This window comes from Patagioenas fasciata, chromosome 5 (genome assembly GCF_037038585.1).
Source record: "Patagioenas fasciata isolate bPatFas1 chromosome 5, bPatFas1.hap1, whole genome shotgun sequence".
Taxonomy (NCBI): domain Eukaryota; kingdom Metazoa; phylum Chordata; class Aves; order Columbiformes; family Columbidae; genus Patagioenas; species Patagioenas fasciata.
This window is the reverse complement of record NC_092524.1, coordinates 723,770-741,389: the sequence shown is the minus strand read 5'-3', so window position 1 is coordinate 741,389 and position 17,620 is coordinate 723,770. Positions and strand designations below refer to the sequence as shown.

General features: G+C 57.6%; 1 protein-coding gene across 3 annotated transcripts; it reads right to left on the bottom strand.

Moving 5' to 3' along the window:
• Positions 1-357: 357 nt before the first annotated feature.
• Positions 358-16,995, bottom strand: LOC136102771 (SITS-binding protein-like). Of its 3 annotated transcripts, XM_071808680.1 has the most exons (13): positions 16,926-16,995; positions 13,139-13,602; positions 12,317-12,548; positions 10,868-11,394; positions 8,946-9,117; positions 7,781-7,979; positions 7,531-7,681; positions 6,311-6,508; positions 5,613-5,881; positions 4,336-4,472; positions 2,954-3,075; positions 2,106-2,285; positions 358-1,241 (listed from the first exon to the last, which is right to left on the bottom strand). In XM_071808680.1, the coding sequence occupies exons 4-13, from the start codon at positions 11,321-11,323 to the stop codon at positions 1,068-1,070; spliced, it is 2,058 nt and encodes a 685-aa protein (XP_071664781.1). In that variant the 5' UTR covers positions 11,324-11,394; positions 12,317-12,548; positions 13,139-13,602; positions 16,926-16,995; the 3' UTR covers positions 358-1,067. The 3 variants fall into 3 exon arrangements, with proteins under 3 accessions (XP_071664781.1, XP_071664780.1, XP_065696213.1); XM_071808679.1 differs by lacking the exon at positions 16,926-16,995 and having other exon boundaries at positions 13,139-13,841; XM_065840141.2 differs by lacking the exon at positions 16,926-16,995 and having other exon boundaries at positions 10,868-11,355; positions 13,139-13,841.
• Positions 16,996-17,620: the final 625 nt, after the last annotated feature.

Here is a 17,620-nt window from a genome sequence, read left to right as displayed (position 1 = left end):
GGATTTTGGGGAGATATAAGCGGGGGCTTTTTGCCCTGTTCGGTGTGCCTGCCTTTAGGTAGAACACCCGGTCTTGCAAAATCGTTATTAAAATATGCTTTGCCAAGAGATCCTGCCTGGGCCTATTATATTTGCAAAATAATTGTTTCCTACATACACAATAATTGAATCATTTTGGGTGGAAATGGCCTTTATGGCCATGGAGCCCAGGGCTAACCCAGCACCTGGGAAGAGCCCTCCCACCCTCCTGGTGTATCCATCCCTTCATTTAGGATAGCTTCGTTTTTTCCATAGCTGTAAACAAGGAGGGAACACCACAATAATTTCTGTCCATTTAACCCAAGATACAGGGCAAGGAATTGTTTCCACCAACCTTTATTCCAGTATTCCAGCAGTTCCGTCCCAGGGGGTGGAGACCCAGAGCCTTCACGTCATTTATCTTAACGAGCAGCAAACGAGAGATGAACAAGAAGAACCTGGAAACGTGAATCCAGCAAGAGGGACCTTGGAGAGAGGCTTCCAGATCCAGCTGTGCGGCACAGCTGGAGGAGCCGTGGCTGTCCGGGGAGGCTCGGCAGCACTCACGGCAGCTGTGATGAAACACAGGCAGTGACTGCAATGCCCACATTCTCATAAAGCATCACCAGAGGTAATTAGCAATAAGATCATATCCTCAGAACAGCTTCTGGGTTATTGCGGAGAAGTTTACACCTCTGCTAAATATAGAGTTAAATAGATAGCCAGCAGGCCTTGACCCGGGGGAAAGATACAAATGTTTAATGGGAAATGTTATTGAGACACCCGTCTTTTGGGGTCACTGACGGGAGACATCTTGAAGAACACAAACATTTCACCAGGAAAACCCAGGACAACATTCCGCGTGGCTGTACGTTTGTGCCAATGCTGTATTTCCACTATTTTAGAATAACAACGAATAGCAAAAGAGTCAAACAATTTCTGCTGGAATAATAAAAAAAAAGGTTCGTAGAAAAGTGCAAATAGGGTGAAACAGTCTCGAGGAGGAGCGAGCGCATCCCGGCCAGCGCGGCTCGGAGCGGTCCGTGACTTCAGGAGGTCCTCACGAAGAACGGCACCTCGGCGAGGCCGGCGGAGTAATTCCTGAGGACGGTGCCACCGCGGAACGCGCGCGCGGTGCGGGCGTCCGTCCACACCTGGCCTGCGCCTGGCAGGAAGATGTCGCGCCACCTCTGCCCCTTCTCTGTTATCGGGGCAACCAGCACCTGCAGGAAATGAATGAATGAATGAATGAATGAATGAATATATGTATCAAAACAAACAAACAAAATAGTCTTGTTGACTTTTCACAGTATCACAGTGTGTTTGGGATTGGAAGGGACCTCGAAAGCTCATCCAGCCCAATCCCCCTGCTGGAGCAGGAACGCCTAGGAGAGGTCGCACAGGAAGGTGTCCAGGCGGGTTTGAATGTCTGCAGAGAAGGAGACTCCACAACCCCCCTGGGCAGCCTGGGCCAGGCTCTGACACCCTCACCATGAAGAAGTTCTTTCTCAAATTTAAGTGGAACCTCCTGTGTTCCAGCTTGATCCCATTACCCCTTGTCCTATCATTGTTTGCCACTGAGAAGAGCCTGGCTCCATCCTCATGGCACTCACCCTTTATATATTTATAAACATTAATAAGGTCACCCCTCAGCCTCCTCCAAACTAAAGAGCCCCAGCTCCCTCAGCCTTTCTTCATAAGGGAGATGCTCCACTCCCTTAATCATCTTTGTTGCCCTACGCTGGACCCTCTCCAGCAGTTCCCTGTCCTTCTGGAACTGAGGGGCCCAGAACTGGACACAATATTCCAGATGGGGTCTCACCAGGGCAGAGTAGAGGGGAAGGAGAACCTCTCTGACCTACTGACCACCCCCCTTGTAATACACCCGAGGATGCCATTGGCTTCCTGAACACAAGCGCACAGGAAGGGCACATTTTGAATACATTGCAAAGCTGAAGGAGCTGGTGGTCCCATCAGCGCTTTGCTTTCACACACCCTCATACGAGCTCAGGGAGGATGTGAAGGGACAAGCGCAGGTAATTGTCCCCAGTTACCTTTTGGGGACATTCAGTCCCCACATTTCCTACCTCGTCTCCGATGAGAAATTCGTCCTCGATGGTGAAGGCGTTTGGGTCGGTGGGACTGAGCCACCACGGCGGCCGGAAGATGGGGGACCCCGAGCTGAGCCACTCCTCGCTGTATTTCCTGATGAGGGGCACAACCAGGTCCCGGTGCCTCTGGATGCATTGGCGGGTGAGGTTCAGGACCTGCAGGGAAGGGAAGTTACGGAATCGCGATGTCCCGATCAAGTTATGGCAGCTGACAAAGTGCAAAGAGAATTGATCCAGGGTATTTATTCCCACTTAGATGTGAACTCTGGGAGCAGCAGCTGGCGGTGACACCCACGGGGGTGGTGATGTCCCAAACCAAAGCACCGAACTCTTTTGCTGTTTGCAAAGAGATTTAATGATGTTTTCCCCTGAGCCCCCGATTTTAAGAACTGCTCTCCCCTTTTATTGCCCTGAAGGTGACATCCCTGGGAAAACACCTCCAACCGTTTAAAAAGCTCTTGAATGTGGATCTGCAGGCTTCAGTCTACTGTAGGTAGTAACTGATCAAACTACAACTAAACCGTAGGTATTAACTGTTTGATCAAACTATAGTAAACAACTCCACCAGCAAAAGGGAGAGAGGCGTGCGATGGCTCGGCCATTTCTGCAGGTGTTGTGGATGCCAGCCCCGTGGTTGCACACAGCCGTGAAGTATAGAGCCACAAAAACGTTCATTTTGCAGCAAAACGGCTGCTGTGAGCGCGCAGCAATCTGGGGCAGGATTGTGTGGGCAGCAGGAACAGGGGGTTAGGCTCAGCTTTCCCCAGGAGGGTCCGGAATGGCTTCTGGGGGCGTTTGTGGCATCGGGGACCGCAGGTACGTACCCAGGCGTCGCAGCAGAGCCAGGGCGGCGTGCCGAAAGCCATCACGGGCAGGAACGTCACGATCTGCAGCCACCGCACGTACAGCTCCGGGTCCCCCGGGCTGTCACTGTCCAGGGACCCTCCTGCGGGGACAAGGAGCCTGTGAGGTGCTCGAGGGCACCTCGTGGAGCGGTGAGCCCCAAATACCAAGCGGGCAGGACAGGGTCCCCGTCGCAAAAGGAGCTGGATTGTCCCCAGCCCAGCGTCGTTCCTTAAATCACCACCAGCAAATGTCAACCCACCCCCCGTCTCCAGTCACCTTGGGGCTCAGGACTTCCTAAATTTTGGCAGAACGTTGTAAAAAGGGATTTCTCTCCTCAAAGAAAAGCGTTATGAAAATGCTGGACTTTCCTGCTGCTTCGATGTGCAAAGATGAAGCGTGATGGGAACGTGGATGCCTTCAAATTGATAGTGGAGAGTGGTGGAGAAGCAGAGTGTCACTAATGAATTAATTGTGTTAGTAACCCGTAGGGGAAGTGTCAGGGGATGCCAGTTCCTCCCCTCAAGCGCCAGCGAGGGCTTGAGAAGGGCGGAAGGGGGCGGGACAGCGGGGGTGACACAGCCCACAGAGCCCCCTGCCCCGGCAGCGGATGGAGCCACAGCCCCGGTGCAGGGGATCTGCTCCCGTCCAGCTGAGCTGAGATGAGCCAAGGGGTTCAACATCTCTTCCACACGCCGGGATTGCCTCAGCCTTGTTTTCTAAGAAAAACTGGCTGAAAATAGAGGGGAAATTACAAAAAAATTGCTCCAGACCCCCTTTTCCAGGGCTGTCTTTGGGGCTCCACTCCAGATCCACCACTCTGCATGCAGCCGCTGTGCTTGGGCCATGATTTAAACACAGATAACCTCCGAGGAGAGGGGAAAACGAGCTGCTTGGCCCCCACTACGGGATTGTTTCTTGACTTTTATAATGTTTTAATGTAAGGATTCCACAAGCCATTGTGCTTTGGAGCAGAAGCGCCAACTTGGAGCGGGGCTGCTGGTGCTTTGGAGCATCCCCGGGGTTTGCTGGGGCTTTAGCTGCAGAAAAGCCACGAGAGCCAGCGGATTCCCTCCCACACACAGCGAAGGAGCCTGGAAGGGCGTCCCCAGAGAGCTGCTCCTGCGGCTGCCTCTTAGGATACACAACGCTTCATGTTGTCAGTTCCTCGCTCAGTTCCCTGGTAACGTTCAACGCGATTAAGGCAGCGTGGTGGAAAACTGGGTACTGAGAGCAAAGTGCTCCATAAAACACACCTAATGCAAACACACCTCCCGCACTGCTCCGGCCCCAGCGACCGCTGCTAGAGCCTCTGCAGAAAAGCCAGAAACGAGGGGAAAAAAGCAGAAAATAAACTGATTACCTACTGCGTCGGGGATGAAGAAGCTGTAGCCCAGGAGGCTGTGGTGCAGCACGGAGGGAACCAGCCCCTTGAGCCCCGCGTGGCTCCAGTCGGCGCGCCGCGGGCTCATCTGCACGAACAGCGGCAGGTGGCTGGAGCTGGGGGACACAACACCTCCCTTGGCACCTCCAGCAGCACCCTCAGCCCCCAGCACCCGGAGCCATCAGCCCATGGGACACATCCCATGGAGAGGATTGCTCCTCCCGCTCCTGTTTGTGCTCATCTGGTTCACGTTGAGCCGCTGCCATTCCTGACAGCGCTTTTGTCTGTTTGGCAAAGGAAAACATCATTTTCCCCGTGGTGGTTTTGTCCCCCCGGTAGCATCTCTGTGCCTTGGGGGGTCGGGCCACACACGCACAGCAGCCCGGCACAGGAGACAGCATTTCTGCGGCCAAAAAAGGAGCAGATCTGGGTCTTCACCATGAGCTTTGGCTTGAAAAATGGTCTGGAGCTCATCTAACCCAGAGCTATTGTTAGGCTGAGCCCACTCCCTCCTAGAGCTCGGTTCCCTCCTTGACCTATTTTACACCCCAAAGGTCTCCCAGGGAGTTTTCCACCCTGGGAGCTGGGAAGGCTGATGCGGTGGCTTAGGAAACATTTCTGCTGTGGAAAGTGCCCACCAGGAAACGTTTGGTCCTGGTCAGGATACAGAAGGGTTAGAAAAGGGGCATTTCCAGCCCTCTGCCCTTGCAGGTGACCAAGAGCCACCCAGCCCGGCTGCCAGCTCGCTGTCACCGCCTCAGCGTGCGGGACTTCGCTGCTCCTCTGGAAATAAACGATGCTCAAGTTGCCTTCCCAGGCAGTTTACCAGCAATGCCCTGCCTACAACACGAAATCATTTTACCAGCAGCCTGCGTAGCCTTTCTCATTTGCCAAACATAAAAATAACAGGGGGAAAAATAGTAGCAGCTTTTGGCACCATTCACCCAAGGGTCTATGAGGCATGTTACAACTGCTAATTAATAAATTAGCCCCGCTGTGGGCTATGTAAGTGCGAAAAGTCAGAAAATGGCAGTTGTTCGGCACCGCAGGTGATGACCAAGGCAGGGATTTGGCCAAGACTCCGGGGTTCACCCTCCAAGCGACCCGAAGCTTAAAGAGCCATAAATGACAAAGTGAGTTTTTATTGCGTCTGGCATTAATGCAATCAAGCATCCCTTGGGCCTCTCTAAAGCATCGCCCGGGGCACGATTAAAGCACCGTACAGCCCCAGCAAAGCGCCTTCTCGCAGCACCCACCTGGCACCGGCGCTGATGATGGTGGCATTTCCCAGCGTGGCCAGCGCCGCGGCCAGCGCCGCGGTGTAGCGGTCGCCGTCCAGCCCGGCGGGCGGGGGCACGGCTCGCTGCAGGAAGGAGTTGCCCTCGGCGCCCTCCACCGCCACGTAGGCGGCCCCCAGCAGCTGCCGCAGCCGCCGCGCCCGCGCCAGGTACCAGCCCAGCGCCGCCTCGCTGGTGACGTTCAGCCGGGCGCACAGCCGGCCCTTCCACGTGCTCAGCAGCGGGACCTGCGACGGAAGGCGAGCATTTCCAGCAAACAGCCCTTAAAACACCCCGCCAGCCCCAGGGTGAGAGGCTGGGGGACACCCGCCCTGCCCCCTCCTGCCCTACCACGATTTGCGCCGTCGTGGTGCAACTCATAAAGGTGTGCGCTCACTCTCGAGACCCCCCAAGACCCCCAAGTTGATGGCAAATTAAAATGACTGTTTTAACGGGAACTGCAGGGATTTTTCAAACACTGGCAACTTTAAAAAAATATCTTTTGGAAGCGGAAATTTGAAAGCTGCTTCCCTATGCAACAGGAGAGCATCAGCTGTCCCGGGCATCGCTTTGTGCACAATGCCGGAGCACCAGGCTGTCCCTCTGTGGGTAGTTATTCAGCTTTCATGCTGGTTTTGGGATGAGCAGCACGCTCAGGGGTGCAGGGGGTCTCGTACCGAGCAGCCCCCGTGCCGGGGCGGGAGGCTCAGCCAGCGGCTCTCGGTGTCCCCGTCCTGCAGCGAGCGCAGGAAGAGCGGGGACGCGATGCTGGCGTACGGGGACAGCGTGATGGCGAGCTGCAGTGGCGCGATGGCCGACGGGTCCCAGCCCTGCGCAGAGTCCTGGCGCTTCCTCCGCTCCGGGGCAATGTGGTCCTGCAGGGAAAGGCGGAAATTGGTGGATTTTTTAGGAGTGGCAAAGCCACCAAGCACTGGCTGCTCAGTGTCATCGCCTGCACGGGGTGAGACCCCAAACCAAGCGTCCCTTCTCAGGGAGGGGAGCTCCAGTGCACCAGCACAGCCCCTACCCCGCAGAACAGGTGTGTTTGCACTTTACTCAGTGGGATTTTTACACTGAGAGCCTGGCCCAGGTCCCCAGAGAGGTGGTGGATGAACCATCCCTGGAGACATCCCAGGCCAAGTTGGACAGGCTCTGAGCAACCTGAGCTGGTGAAGATGTCCCTGTCATGGCAGGGGTGGCACTGGGGAGGTCCCTTCAATCCAAACCATCCTGTGATTCTATGATTTAACGGTACCAAATGGCAGCTCTCCGTTTGCCGCTCGGCGCGGCGGTGGCGGGAAGGGACGGTGGCAGGAGGGGACGTACCGCGGTGGCGGCGGGAGGGGACGGTGGCAGGAGGGGACGTACCGCGGCGGCGGCGGGAGGGGACGGTGGCAGGAGGGGACGTACCGCGGTGGTGGCGGGAGGGGACGGTGGCAGGAGGGGACGTACCGCGGCGGCGGCGGGAGGGGACGGTGGCAGGAGGGGACGTACCGCGGCGGCGGCGGGAGGGGACGGTGGCAGGAGGGGACGTACCGCGGCGGCGGCGGGAGGGGACGGTGGCAGGAGGGGACGTACCGCGGCGGCGGCGGGAGGGGACGGTGGCAGGAGGGGACGTACCGCGGCGGCGGCGGGAGGGGACGGTGGCAGGAGGGGACGTACCGCGGCGGCGGCGGGAGGGGACGGTGGCAGGAGGGGACGTACCGCGGCGGCGGCGGGAGGGGACGGTGGCAGGAGGGGACGTACCGCGGCGGTGGCGGGAGGGGACGGTGGCAGGAGGGGACGTACCGCGGTGGTGGCGGGAGGGGACGGTGGCAGGAGGGGACGTACCGCGGTGGTGGCGGGAGGGGACGGTGGCAGGAGGGGACGTACCGCGGCGCGGCGGGAGGGAACGTACCGCGGCGGCGAGGACGGCGGTGCAGCGCTCCCCCAGCGCCAGGACCCCCTCCTGCAGCCCGTGCCGCTTCAGCCTCCTGGCCAGCGCCCGCAAGCCTCGCTTGATCTTAGCGGCTGAACCCGCCGGGCCATGATATCGCCAGATTGGAGACCTGGAAAGAGTCGGAGAGAGGGGTTGTGCCTTGCGCCGGTGAGAGATGCTCCGGGCGGGGGTGGGGACAAGGGCTGGGATGGGGACAGGAGCACCTTACCCGAGCAGCGCCGTGTCGGGCAGCGCCCGCGCCAGCCGGCTGCCCGTGTGCCGCACGGCGGACGCCACGTCGGGGCTGAGGCACAGGCGGTAGCGCAGGGGCTGGGCCGCGGGGCCCGCCGGGGACACCAGGCAGAACTGCCGCTCCCTCTCCACGGACAGGAGAAGGGGCACGTCGGGCGCCACCGTCACCGTCACTCCTGCGGGAGAGAGGAGGGAAATGGGGTCTCAGCAAGCACCCAGCTCCTCGCTGTCCCCGCACTGGTGGCCATAGGGACAGGGATGCGTGGGGCAGAGCCCGAGCGGTACCAGGACCCCACGGACAGGTCCCAGCCGCAGATCCAGCCAAGCACATCCCCGCTCTCTGCTCCGCTGTTCCCTGCTAACCTCCGAAATGCTGCTCAAGGGCTGGAAATCGTTGTGCTGAGGGTGGTGAGAGCCTGGGAGGTACCCAGAGAGGTGGTGGATGGATGAACCATCCCTGAGACATCCCAGGCCAGGCTGGACGGGGCTCTGAGCAACCTGAGCTGGTGAAGATGTCCCTGCTCATGGCAGGGGCGGCACTGGGGAACTGGGAAGGTCCCTTCCCAACCCAACCATTCTACGATTTGTTCCATCTCTTGCCTCTTTGCATTCAGCTTAGGGAGCAGCTTCAGCTTCACCACTGCAGGGCAGCTGCAGATCGACCGATTCATTTGGGGGGACATCTAAGGTTTGGTTTTTCTGCAGAACAGCCCAAATACCCACCCAAAAATGCCAACAGCCACTGAACTCCTGCCTGCATCCAGCACCCATCACAGCACCAGGGACCCATGGGCTCGGGGAGAAGCCACTGGATAGGAGCTGGAGGATGCGGCCACAGACACTGAGCCCTGCTTAAAAACACCTGAACAAACAAAACAAAGAGTCTGGGATCTCCCTGGGGTGACTCGGGCCACCCCCTCCTCTCAGGCACCGACTTGCAGATGCAGCCAAGCGCTCAGGTTTAATATCATGGCTTTTTCCCCAAGGATGGGGCAGGGTGGGATCCATCCCTTTGGTGGTGACAAGTGACAGCAGGACACATGTTGGGCATTTTAACCTCAGAGACACCAGCCCTGCCTTTAATTGCTTACAGGTGAGAGGGATGGAGGAGCCCAGGGTTTGGAGGAACAGGACGCGGGTACCTGTGGAGCCCAAGAAGAGCCTCTCCAGGAGGGGCCCGTAGCCGGTGGGGTTGGTGCTGAGGTCGCCGGTGACCAAGGGCTGCGCGGGGCTGTCGGCGCCATTCAGGGGCCAGCGCTGGGCGCCCACGCTGGGCCCCCCGTACCAGGACACGTTGGCCATGGAGAAGCAATCCTGCAGCCGAGAGAGCAGCGTCAGGAGCGCCACAGGGACGAGGAACACACAGCTATTGCGATTTGGAGGGGCAAACCCCCGTGTGTTACCCCAGCATCCTCAACGCGGTCAGGGGACGGGTCTTTCCCAAGGAGAAAAACCCTAAATCCACAGATTCAGGTGTTTTATGCACAAACATAGCAGTGGGTGCTCGCGCTTCGCTTTCTGCATCTGACCTAGCAGAATATACTTGGGTTTAGGTTTTTCCTCCACGAGAACAAGAGCTGACCGTCCAGGTACCAAAAACGCTGAAATTCTGTCTAAGCACCGGATTTCTCAGCCCGCAGGTTCCTTAAAGTTATTGAGTGGTGTAAGAGCAGGAGGAGAAACAAAATTGTAGCACAAGTGAGTAATGCAAGCTGTGAGCTTTGTTTGCCTTGAAGGACACAGAAAAGTTTTAACTTGCTAATTAAACCCGAAGACAACAATTTTTCTTCCTTTTCACCCTTATACATCCCTGTTCAATGTGTAGCTAGGTGGAGGAATACAGAAATCCCATCACAGGAATAAAACCCCTATACCTGAAAAATTATGGTTTACTTACTACTACTACTACTAATAATAATAATAATAAACACAAGAAATCCTCCCCAAAGCCCGCCAGTTTCAGACAGATGAACTCGAATAACATCCCTTCTCTGCCACCTTTCAGAAACCATCAATTTTCACTTCAAAGCCTCTAACCCCTTCTCCTTGCTGCCAAAGCGGGATCAGCCGGACTTACCCTCCCGCGTGACTGCGCGGGCCGGCTTCCCCGGAACGTGGGGCTTGGGGCTGCGGGGGCGGCCCCCGCTCAAGGGAATTGTTTGGCCCCGGTTCAGCGCCCTGAACCGGTTCTGCTGCGGGGCAGAGGGAGGGGAGATGTAAATTATTAAAGTGGAAACGCTGGAGGCTGAGGAGAGCTGCGCCAGGTGTCGGCCGCATGGGTTACGGCAGCCGGCAGAGATGGGAGTGGAGAGCAAGACTCTTCTGAACTCACGCTTTGCTGGATCGATTTTTTCAACAGTTTTTTTAATTAAAAAAGTGGGGAGAAGAAACCTATTCTGTGTCGCTCTTGACCACCCCAAACCGACATCCCACGTGCAGCGTTGTGTTCAAACAACGACTTCCACTGGCCCAGAGTGATCTCAACAGGCGATTCATGGCTAAAAGGGAGAAAGTCCCCATTTGGGCAGGATCCCTGTCCTGGGGTTCCCTCCCCTCCCTCAGCTTGTTTGCAGAGTCTGCTTTTATTTAACTGAGGGAGAACACTGGGAAGGACACACAGACACAAAATGTATAAAAAGCCCCTGTGAACGTTTGCGGCAGCGGATATGGACGGATCCCGTCCCGAGAGAGCTGCCGCTCTGCCTCTGTGGCTGGAAGGAACCTGCCAGCATTGTCATTGTCATCTTTGGGGGTTCTTTACGTGTCGTGTTCTGGAGTTATTTATTTCATCTCTAGAATTGTGGTTCTCCCATGCTGGGTTCCCAGTGCAGCACTGGGAGGAGATGGCCATGGCACTGGGAGGAGGTGGCCATGGTCCCCCAGTGTTTTGGGGGCTCAACGTCAAGGCGTGAGGCTCCCAAAGGTGCTTTTCCCACCCCAGCTCTGGGGGCTTTGGGAACCCCATAACCACACTGGGAAATCGGGTGTTTGGGCTGGATCCTCCCCATCTTTGGGTTTAGCCCAAACGCCCTGGTTTGGAGGAGGGCGCGGGGGTCCCCGTTACCTTCAGCACGACGTCGGGGCGCAGGGGGGTCCACTGGACGCCGTAGCACTCGGTGGCGGGGGCCGGGGGGGGCTCGAGGGACAGGTGCAGCTCGGCGTCCTCCTCCCAGGCGTAGCAGAAGCGCCCCCCCTCCTGCCAGCAGCGGTCGCGGGGCGGGGGCGGCTGCGCGGCCGGCACGCTGCCCACCCAGATCAGCGCCGCCGGCCGCCCCCCCGGCAGCGCCCGCAGCAGCAGAGCCCCGCGGCGCTCCCACAGCAGCCCCCCGGCGCGGCCCCGCAGCACCCACTCCTCGGCGGGCTGCTCCAGCGCCTGCCACGAGATGATGCCGATGGTCATGGCGAAGAAGACGGCGACGCCGACGCAGCCCACGGCGCCCTTCCAGGGCTCCGTCATCTCCCTGAAGCCCGACGTCCAGGCGGCCTCGGGGAGGTGGCCGGCGGGGCGGGCGAGCGGCATGGCGAGCCGGCACGGGGCGGTGGCCGGCCCTCCTGCGGCGGGGACAGCGAGAGCAGCCGCTGCTTGGGGTGCTCCCAAAGAACAGGGGAAAAAGGGGGGGGAAGGGAAATAAAGGAAAAAAACGGGAAAAAAGAAAAATTTAAAAATAAGGAAAAATGGAAAAAATAAGGGAAAAATGGAGAAAGAAAATGGAAAATAAGGGAGAAATGGGAAAGAATTAAAAATAAGGACAAAATTGGAAAAGAAAATAGGGGAGAAAAATGGAAAAATGGGAAAAGAAAAATAGAAAAAATAAGGAAAATAAAATGGAAAATAAGGAAAAAAGGGAATAAATGGGAAAATAAAATGGTAAAAAGGGAAAAATAAGGAAAAAATTGGAAGAGAAAACAGAAAAAAGTAAAGAACTGAAGAAGAGGGGTTAATGAGAGCCAAGCTGCAATGCCTTCCTCTGGCAGCAGCGGGGAGGTCAGAGGGGGCTCCGCAGCCTCGCTCTGCTCGGCTATCCCGGTGTCGGGCTCGGCCACGGCAGCGCGACCACGACCCAGGTGTCACCAGGGCCACGGGGACCCACGCGGGAGGGGACACGGGGGGACGAGGCAGCGCCGGAGCCCCCGCAGAGCGTTGGGGTTGTGCTCGGCGATGCGGCTTTGCCGAGCAGCAGCAAATAGCCGGGGGGGGCAGAAAAAAACACCTGGCAAGGATGGCTGGAGAAAGGAGGGGAATGCAACGCGCCAGGGACCGCTTGTTCTACCATCCCCCGCCCCTCTAAAAGCGTTTGATTAATGCACGGAGCAGGGAGAAAAATCACCTGCGGGCAAGGGGCCACCAGCGGTGACAACGTGAGGGTGGGAGCAGTTTGTCCCCCCATCCCAGGCTGCCCCAGCTGCTGCCACCGCCTCCAGTGCCTTTTGGTGCCCCGCGTCACCTGTCCCAGCCCAGGGGACCCCCACAGCGCATCCCCCAGCCCAGCGACAGCGCAGCCGCGTTGCTTACCTACAGGCAGGTGAAAAGCTGCTCCGGCAGCCCCCAGAAGTGGCCGCCGATGACCAGGCGATCAAGATCCGATGCTTTTCTCCGCTTTCCCCAGGGCGGTTTTTCCTCCCCGCCCCGGGAGGGACCTTTCCAGCCGAGGGAACTTGAGCCCAAGTAAGCCCGAGCGTTACCCAAGCCGGACACGGCTGCTCCCTCCCACCCCGCGTCCCGCACCAGCCCGCAGGTGGTTACACTGCAAACAGAGGCAGGAAACACAACAAAACAGGACATCTATTGGTAGGGGAATCATTTTAAAGGGATTCTTTGCAAAGTTATTGAGATGGCTCAGGTTGAGCCCTTGCTACGCGCTTGCAAACCCACACACGAGAAAGCTGTGGCAGTACTAAGCCTCCCTGTTCCGCCGCTTCAGATTATTATTATTATTATTATTATTCTATTTGGGGGATTTTCTCCCTGTTTCTGCCTCACCCTAGATGAGCTGCCTGGGGTCCCCAAGGTCAGCCCAGGGCTGTGGGAGCGGGTGCTGCCTGCACCCCGAATCAGCACCCTGCAGGGGCCAGAACCTCCCTGGGACCGTCGTGATTCCCACCAGCACAGAACACTCTGGAAATAGGGGATTTCCATCCACTTTCCCATGCCCCACACACTCATCCCATGATTTCCTCCCTACCAGGGAAGAGCTGGATTTTACAAGGGACATTACAACCTGCTGGCTGACAAGATACTAAAGAAATTGAGATTTCAAAGAGTTTTCCTGTTCTGCATCCAGGCAAAACCCCACCAAGCCCAATCCCTGCACCCCGAGACAAAAGCACTGCTCACCCCAGGAGATGCTGCTCTTCGGGACGGTCTCAGGATGGCTGAATCCACCAGGAAAATTCTCATCCGTGCCCCAGATAAGCCCTGGAGGGGCCTTTCCCACAGGCAGCTCCAGGATTAACTCCTCACTTCAGCCGGATGATGTCCAGGGTGGGACGGAGGGAAAACGGGTCGATCGCATCAGGACAAGCAGCTCACGGGGGCTCCAGAGTGGGGACAACAAGGGGATCCAGGAGGAGGAGAGAGAATGAGGCAAAACTTCACCAAGGAGCTGCAGACAACACGGGGCCAGCGGTGTCCATCCGAAACGGGACCAGGGAGCCCCGGGAAGTGATCCCTCTGGGTTAGAAGAGGTGCCAGTGAAGCTGTAGGTGATGGAGACGCGTTTGGGTGTGAAGGGCTAGAGAAAGAGGTCGCAGCTCTCACAGGACCCCCCCAGAAAATCCGTCAGGGTTGCGGAACAGAAACTAGATAAAAATGAAGGGAAAAGCATTAAAAAATGGAGGAAGAAGGGCTGCTGCTTCCACAAAAAAAGTTACAGGCAAGGCCGTGGGACTCGTGCTGCTCAACTCTCCCCACAACCTGGAAAGAGGCAACAAGCAGAAGTCAATAAAACCCACGGTGAGTCAAAGCTGTTCAGCTACAACACAAACCCGAGCCCAGCAAATCACGGGGTGGGATTTACCACACGCTTTGTGAACCCGTCTGCCCCAGCGAGAGCTCGGCTTGGGTACAAACCACGTGGAAACGGGTCAGAAGGGATCAGAAAGAACCACCCTGGAGCTGGGGCTGCGGTCCCTGGTGCTCCGGGAGGGTTTAACCCCCCAGTGCTGGGCAGGGGGATGGACGGGATGTGACAGCGGCCCCAAAACCCAGAGAAGCTGCACAGGGACCAGCAATTCCCCATTGCTCACCCCAAAACGGGCAGGGGTGGCCGATGGGGTTATTTGGCAGCAGCGGCTCAGCGCAGAGCTCTGCCACACGGACCACGATTAAACCGCGGCTGCGGGACGGCGGAGGGGCCACGAACAGCTGATCCAGACGGGATCAGAGAAACCCGGGACGGGCGGTCTGGTGGGGACGCTGTGGGGCAGGGGGGCTGCACCCGGGGGGGTCCCACAGAAACACGGGGATTTCTAGGAAGTTTTCTTAAAAAGCAGCTCAAATCTCCTCCCCGCACGCCAGGGAAAGCCCTGCCAGAGGTTTCAGAAACTCGATGTCTTGCCAAATTGGGGCCCCCCCGCCATCTCTGCAAGCAGGCGGCAGCATGGGGGTGCCGTGCTGAGCCCTCCCCCCCGCTCTCATCAGCTGCTTGGTTTTGGGGCTGCAGAACAGTTTGACCCATTTTCGCCCCTCAGGAGCGACAGCACAACCCACACCCCCTCCCACAGCCCGCGTGGAGCCCCCGTTCAGCTCCTTGGTTCCCTCAAACCACCAAGAACAACCATTCCTCCTTGTCTGGTCACCGGAGAAAAAGCATTTTGGGGGCAGTCGGCCTGTTTCCCAGCCAGCCCACCTGCCCCTCTCCTCACACAGGGTTTTTAACAGATTTGAGTCTCCTCCTCTGCAGAACGGGCCATCTTCTCCTCTTCCCTGGCTTTGCAGGGCTGAAAAGACCTCAAGTTTCCCATCTTACATCTGCAGGGGCTTCCTGAGCCCCCGGATGCAGGAGAGATTTAGATTTACAAACCCGGAGGGATTTTACTGGGATCAGTGGGGAAATACATTAAACCCAGCAGCACCAACACGCAGAGCGGGGCAATCGAAGCTCTTTGGTGAAACACCCAGGAAACAGGCACCAAGCCTCATTCCCAGCGGGATATAAACCCATAGGAGAAATTCTGTTTGCAGTACACCCTGAAAATCGCACATTGCATCCTTTTAAAAATCCTACTGTTACGTTTCAGGCTGGCCAGACAAACAGAGCAGAAGCGGGGTGGGAGCACGGGGTGGGAGCACGGGGTGGGAGCACGGGGCTGCATTGCAGAGGAGCAGCCCTCACCGTCAGTATTGTCCCACGGCCGCGGAGCGCCGGCTGCCCAGCAGGACACCCAGCAGGACACCCAGCAGGACACCCAGCAGGACACCCAGCAGGACACCCAGCAGGACACCCAGCCCGCCTGGGGTGCCTGCTTCTTCTAATACATTATTGTTAAAGAAGACAAAGAAAAGAGAGCAAAAGCAAACTGGCAGGAGCAGCGAAGCAGCTCCAGGACTTGGCTTCTCTCCTCAGTTTTGCCAAGGGGGGAGCAGCCGCATCCCAGGCTCCATCCGAGCTCTCACTCTGGGGATGGATCCTACGTTATCTTAAAAGCCTTCACCCAAAAAAACCAGGCTTTTTTCCCTTATATATACAGTGCAGGAAATGCAGTGATGAGCCAAAACAGGTTGTCTGGAGCCTGAGAGCAGGGCTGTACCGTCCTCCTGCCCCACCGCGGTACCTACCCCCGGTTCACCCTCCGGCGCCCGACCCGGAGCAGCCGCCTCGGGCACCGACCCCAGGAGCCAGCGGCCGCTGGGTGCTCCGGTGGGGCCTTCCATCCGCGTCCCTCCCCGCTGCAGTTCCCAGCCTCTCCTTGCAGGGCCAGCAAAAGCCTTTGGCTGGGCTGGGATTCTCTGCCTTGGAGCCCTGTGCTTGTTGTTAGAGTTCAGCTAGTAAAGAGTTTAAAAGAGAAACAGAAAAGGGTGGCATAGTTTCTGAAAACCCTAAATCTCAGCCCTAGGTTCCCCCTGGAAAGCAATCCCGAGGTTCCACGAAGTCCCAGGCGATTTGGCAGCTATTTATAATGGCAATAAAATGAGCAGCGGGACTCGCATTGGAAACGTGGGCATATAAATAGCAACGGCACTTGGGAAGCGCTGGGACTATTGTCTCGGCTCGCCGCGGCGCTCACCAGGGAGCTGCTCTCCGCACCCGCCGGCGCAGCCAAACCACAGGGTGCCTCCTGCAGCCGCGGCTTTGGCACAGGGGGCCCCGTGTCCCAGCCCGAGCCCAATTCCTGGGGGACACACAGGGCACTGAGACCCTCAGGGGGGTCGGGACCCAGCCAGGTGCCCCGCAGGACTCACCCAAAATTGCTCATTTGGGAGAGAGGAGCCAGTTGTGCTGAGGAAAAACACCTTTATCAGGCACTTGTCCTCCAGCACCCCCAGACGCAGCAGCCCCCAGGTCAGGCATCTTAAGCCAGGAAACATCGCAACACCCAGACAACCTCAATTTTTCTGCTCTGGGCTTAAATCAAAGCAATTCATTAGAGGAGAGCGTGCGCTTCTTTGGGGTCAAAAACCAGCCCCTGTTGGCAGATGCTGCTGGCAGCTCCGCTCCCCCCTTTGCCCCCAGGAAGGGGTTTGGGCTGCAGCGAGGACAGGTCCACACGCTGCTCCTCCAGGTGCAGCCTTCAAAAACCCTAACCCTCTAGTTTTTATCAAAAAGAAGCACAAGACATGGGAAAGGCTGCAGCTGCAAAGAGAAAGTAGCTCCACCCCACCTGGTTCTGCACCCCTTGCTAAGAGGTGATTGCACCTCCCTCCGAAACCAGCCTACCATCCCTGCCTAAGCCTGGTTTTATCTCTCTGAGTGAGGCTTTGGCTGCTGGGGTTGAATCTCAGCCCCCATAACTGGCTTCATTTTCGTGGCAGGTCTCCAAAAACACGTGGAGTGTGTAAGCACAGGAGCGGGTACCATGAGGACTTGGGCATCGGCACAAAGAGCTCCTGCCCGTCTCGCTCAGGAGGGCCCGACCTGAGAGCAACGCAGACGAGAAACAAGCTATGAAAGAGTTATACGTACCGATCTCAGCCCAGGCCATACGTGCACCCTTTGCTTTTGCAGCGATGGTGTCTGCAGCCGGGGCTCCGGGGGGATACGGGGATGCTCGAGCTGCCAGGGAGCCGCTGGGGATGCTCGAGCTGCCAGGGAGCTGCTGGGGATGCCCGGCGGGTGAAGGAGATTTTGGGAAAGATGTTTCAGTTCCATTTGCCTCTCCCAAGCTTCCCAGAAATCTGGTCAGCAGATCTGCAGCCTACACATTCACCAAATTAAATCCCTGCCTTCGAGATGCCTTTGGGATGATGAGACCAGAACTCCTCAGCTTGACTCACGGAGCTGCGCCAGCACAGCCCAGACACGGGGCTCAAGGGACCGGTGGTCTGCAGGTGTGGGACAACCCTCCGGACACCCACGTGTCCCCAGAGAGGTGGCACTTTGCAACACCACCCAGGGACAGTGACCAGGGGTCGGTAGGGGACACCCTGGCTCTGTCAGTGTCCCTCCATGTGGGTTGTGAGGCTGCCCTGAAGCCTGGTCCTCCCCACGGTGGGTTTGGGGTTTATTCTGAGGGTCTCCAAGGCAAAGCAAACCACCGCCCACCCTCCGCACCCTCCTGGCTTCCACCCCAGAAGTCCCCTGAAATGTTATTTTAATGGCATTGCTCTTCTAGCAAGAAGGAGGCTGCAGGTTGGGCACCCCCAGGAACAAGCGCCTCC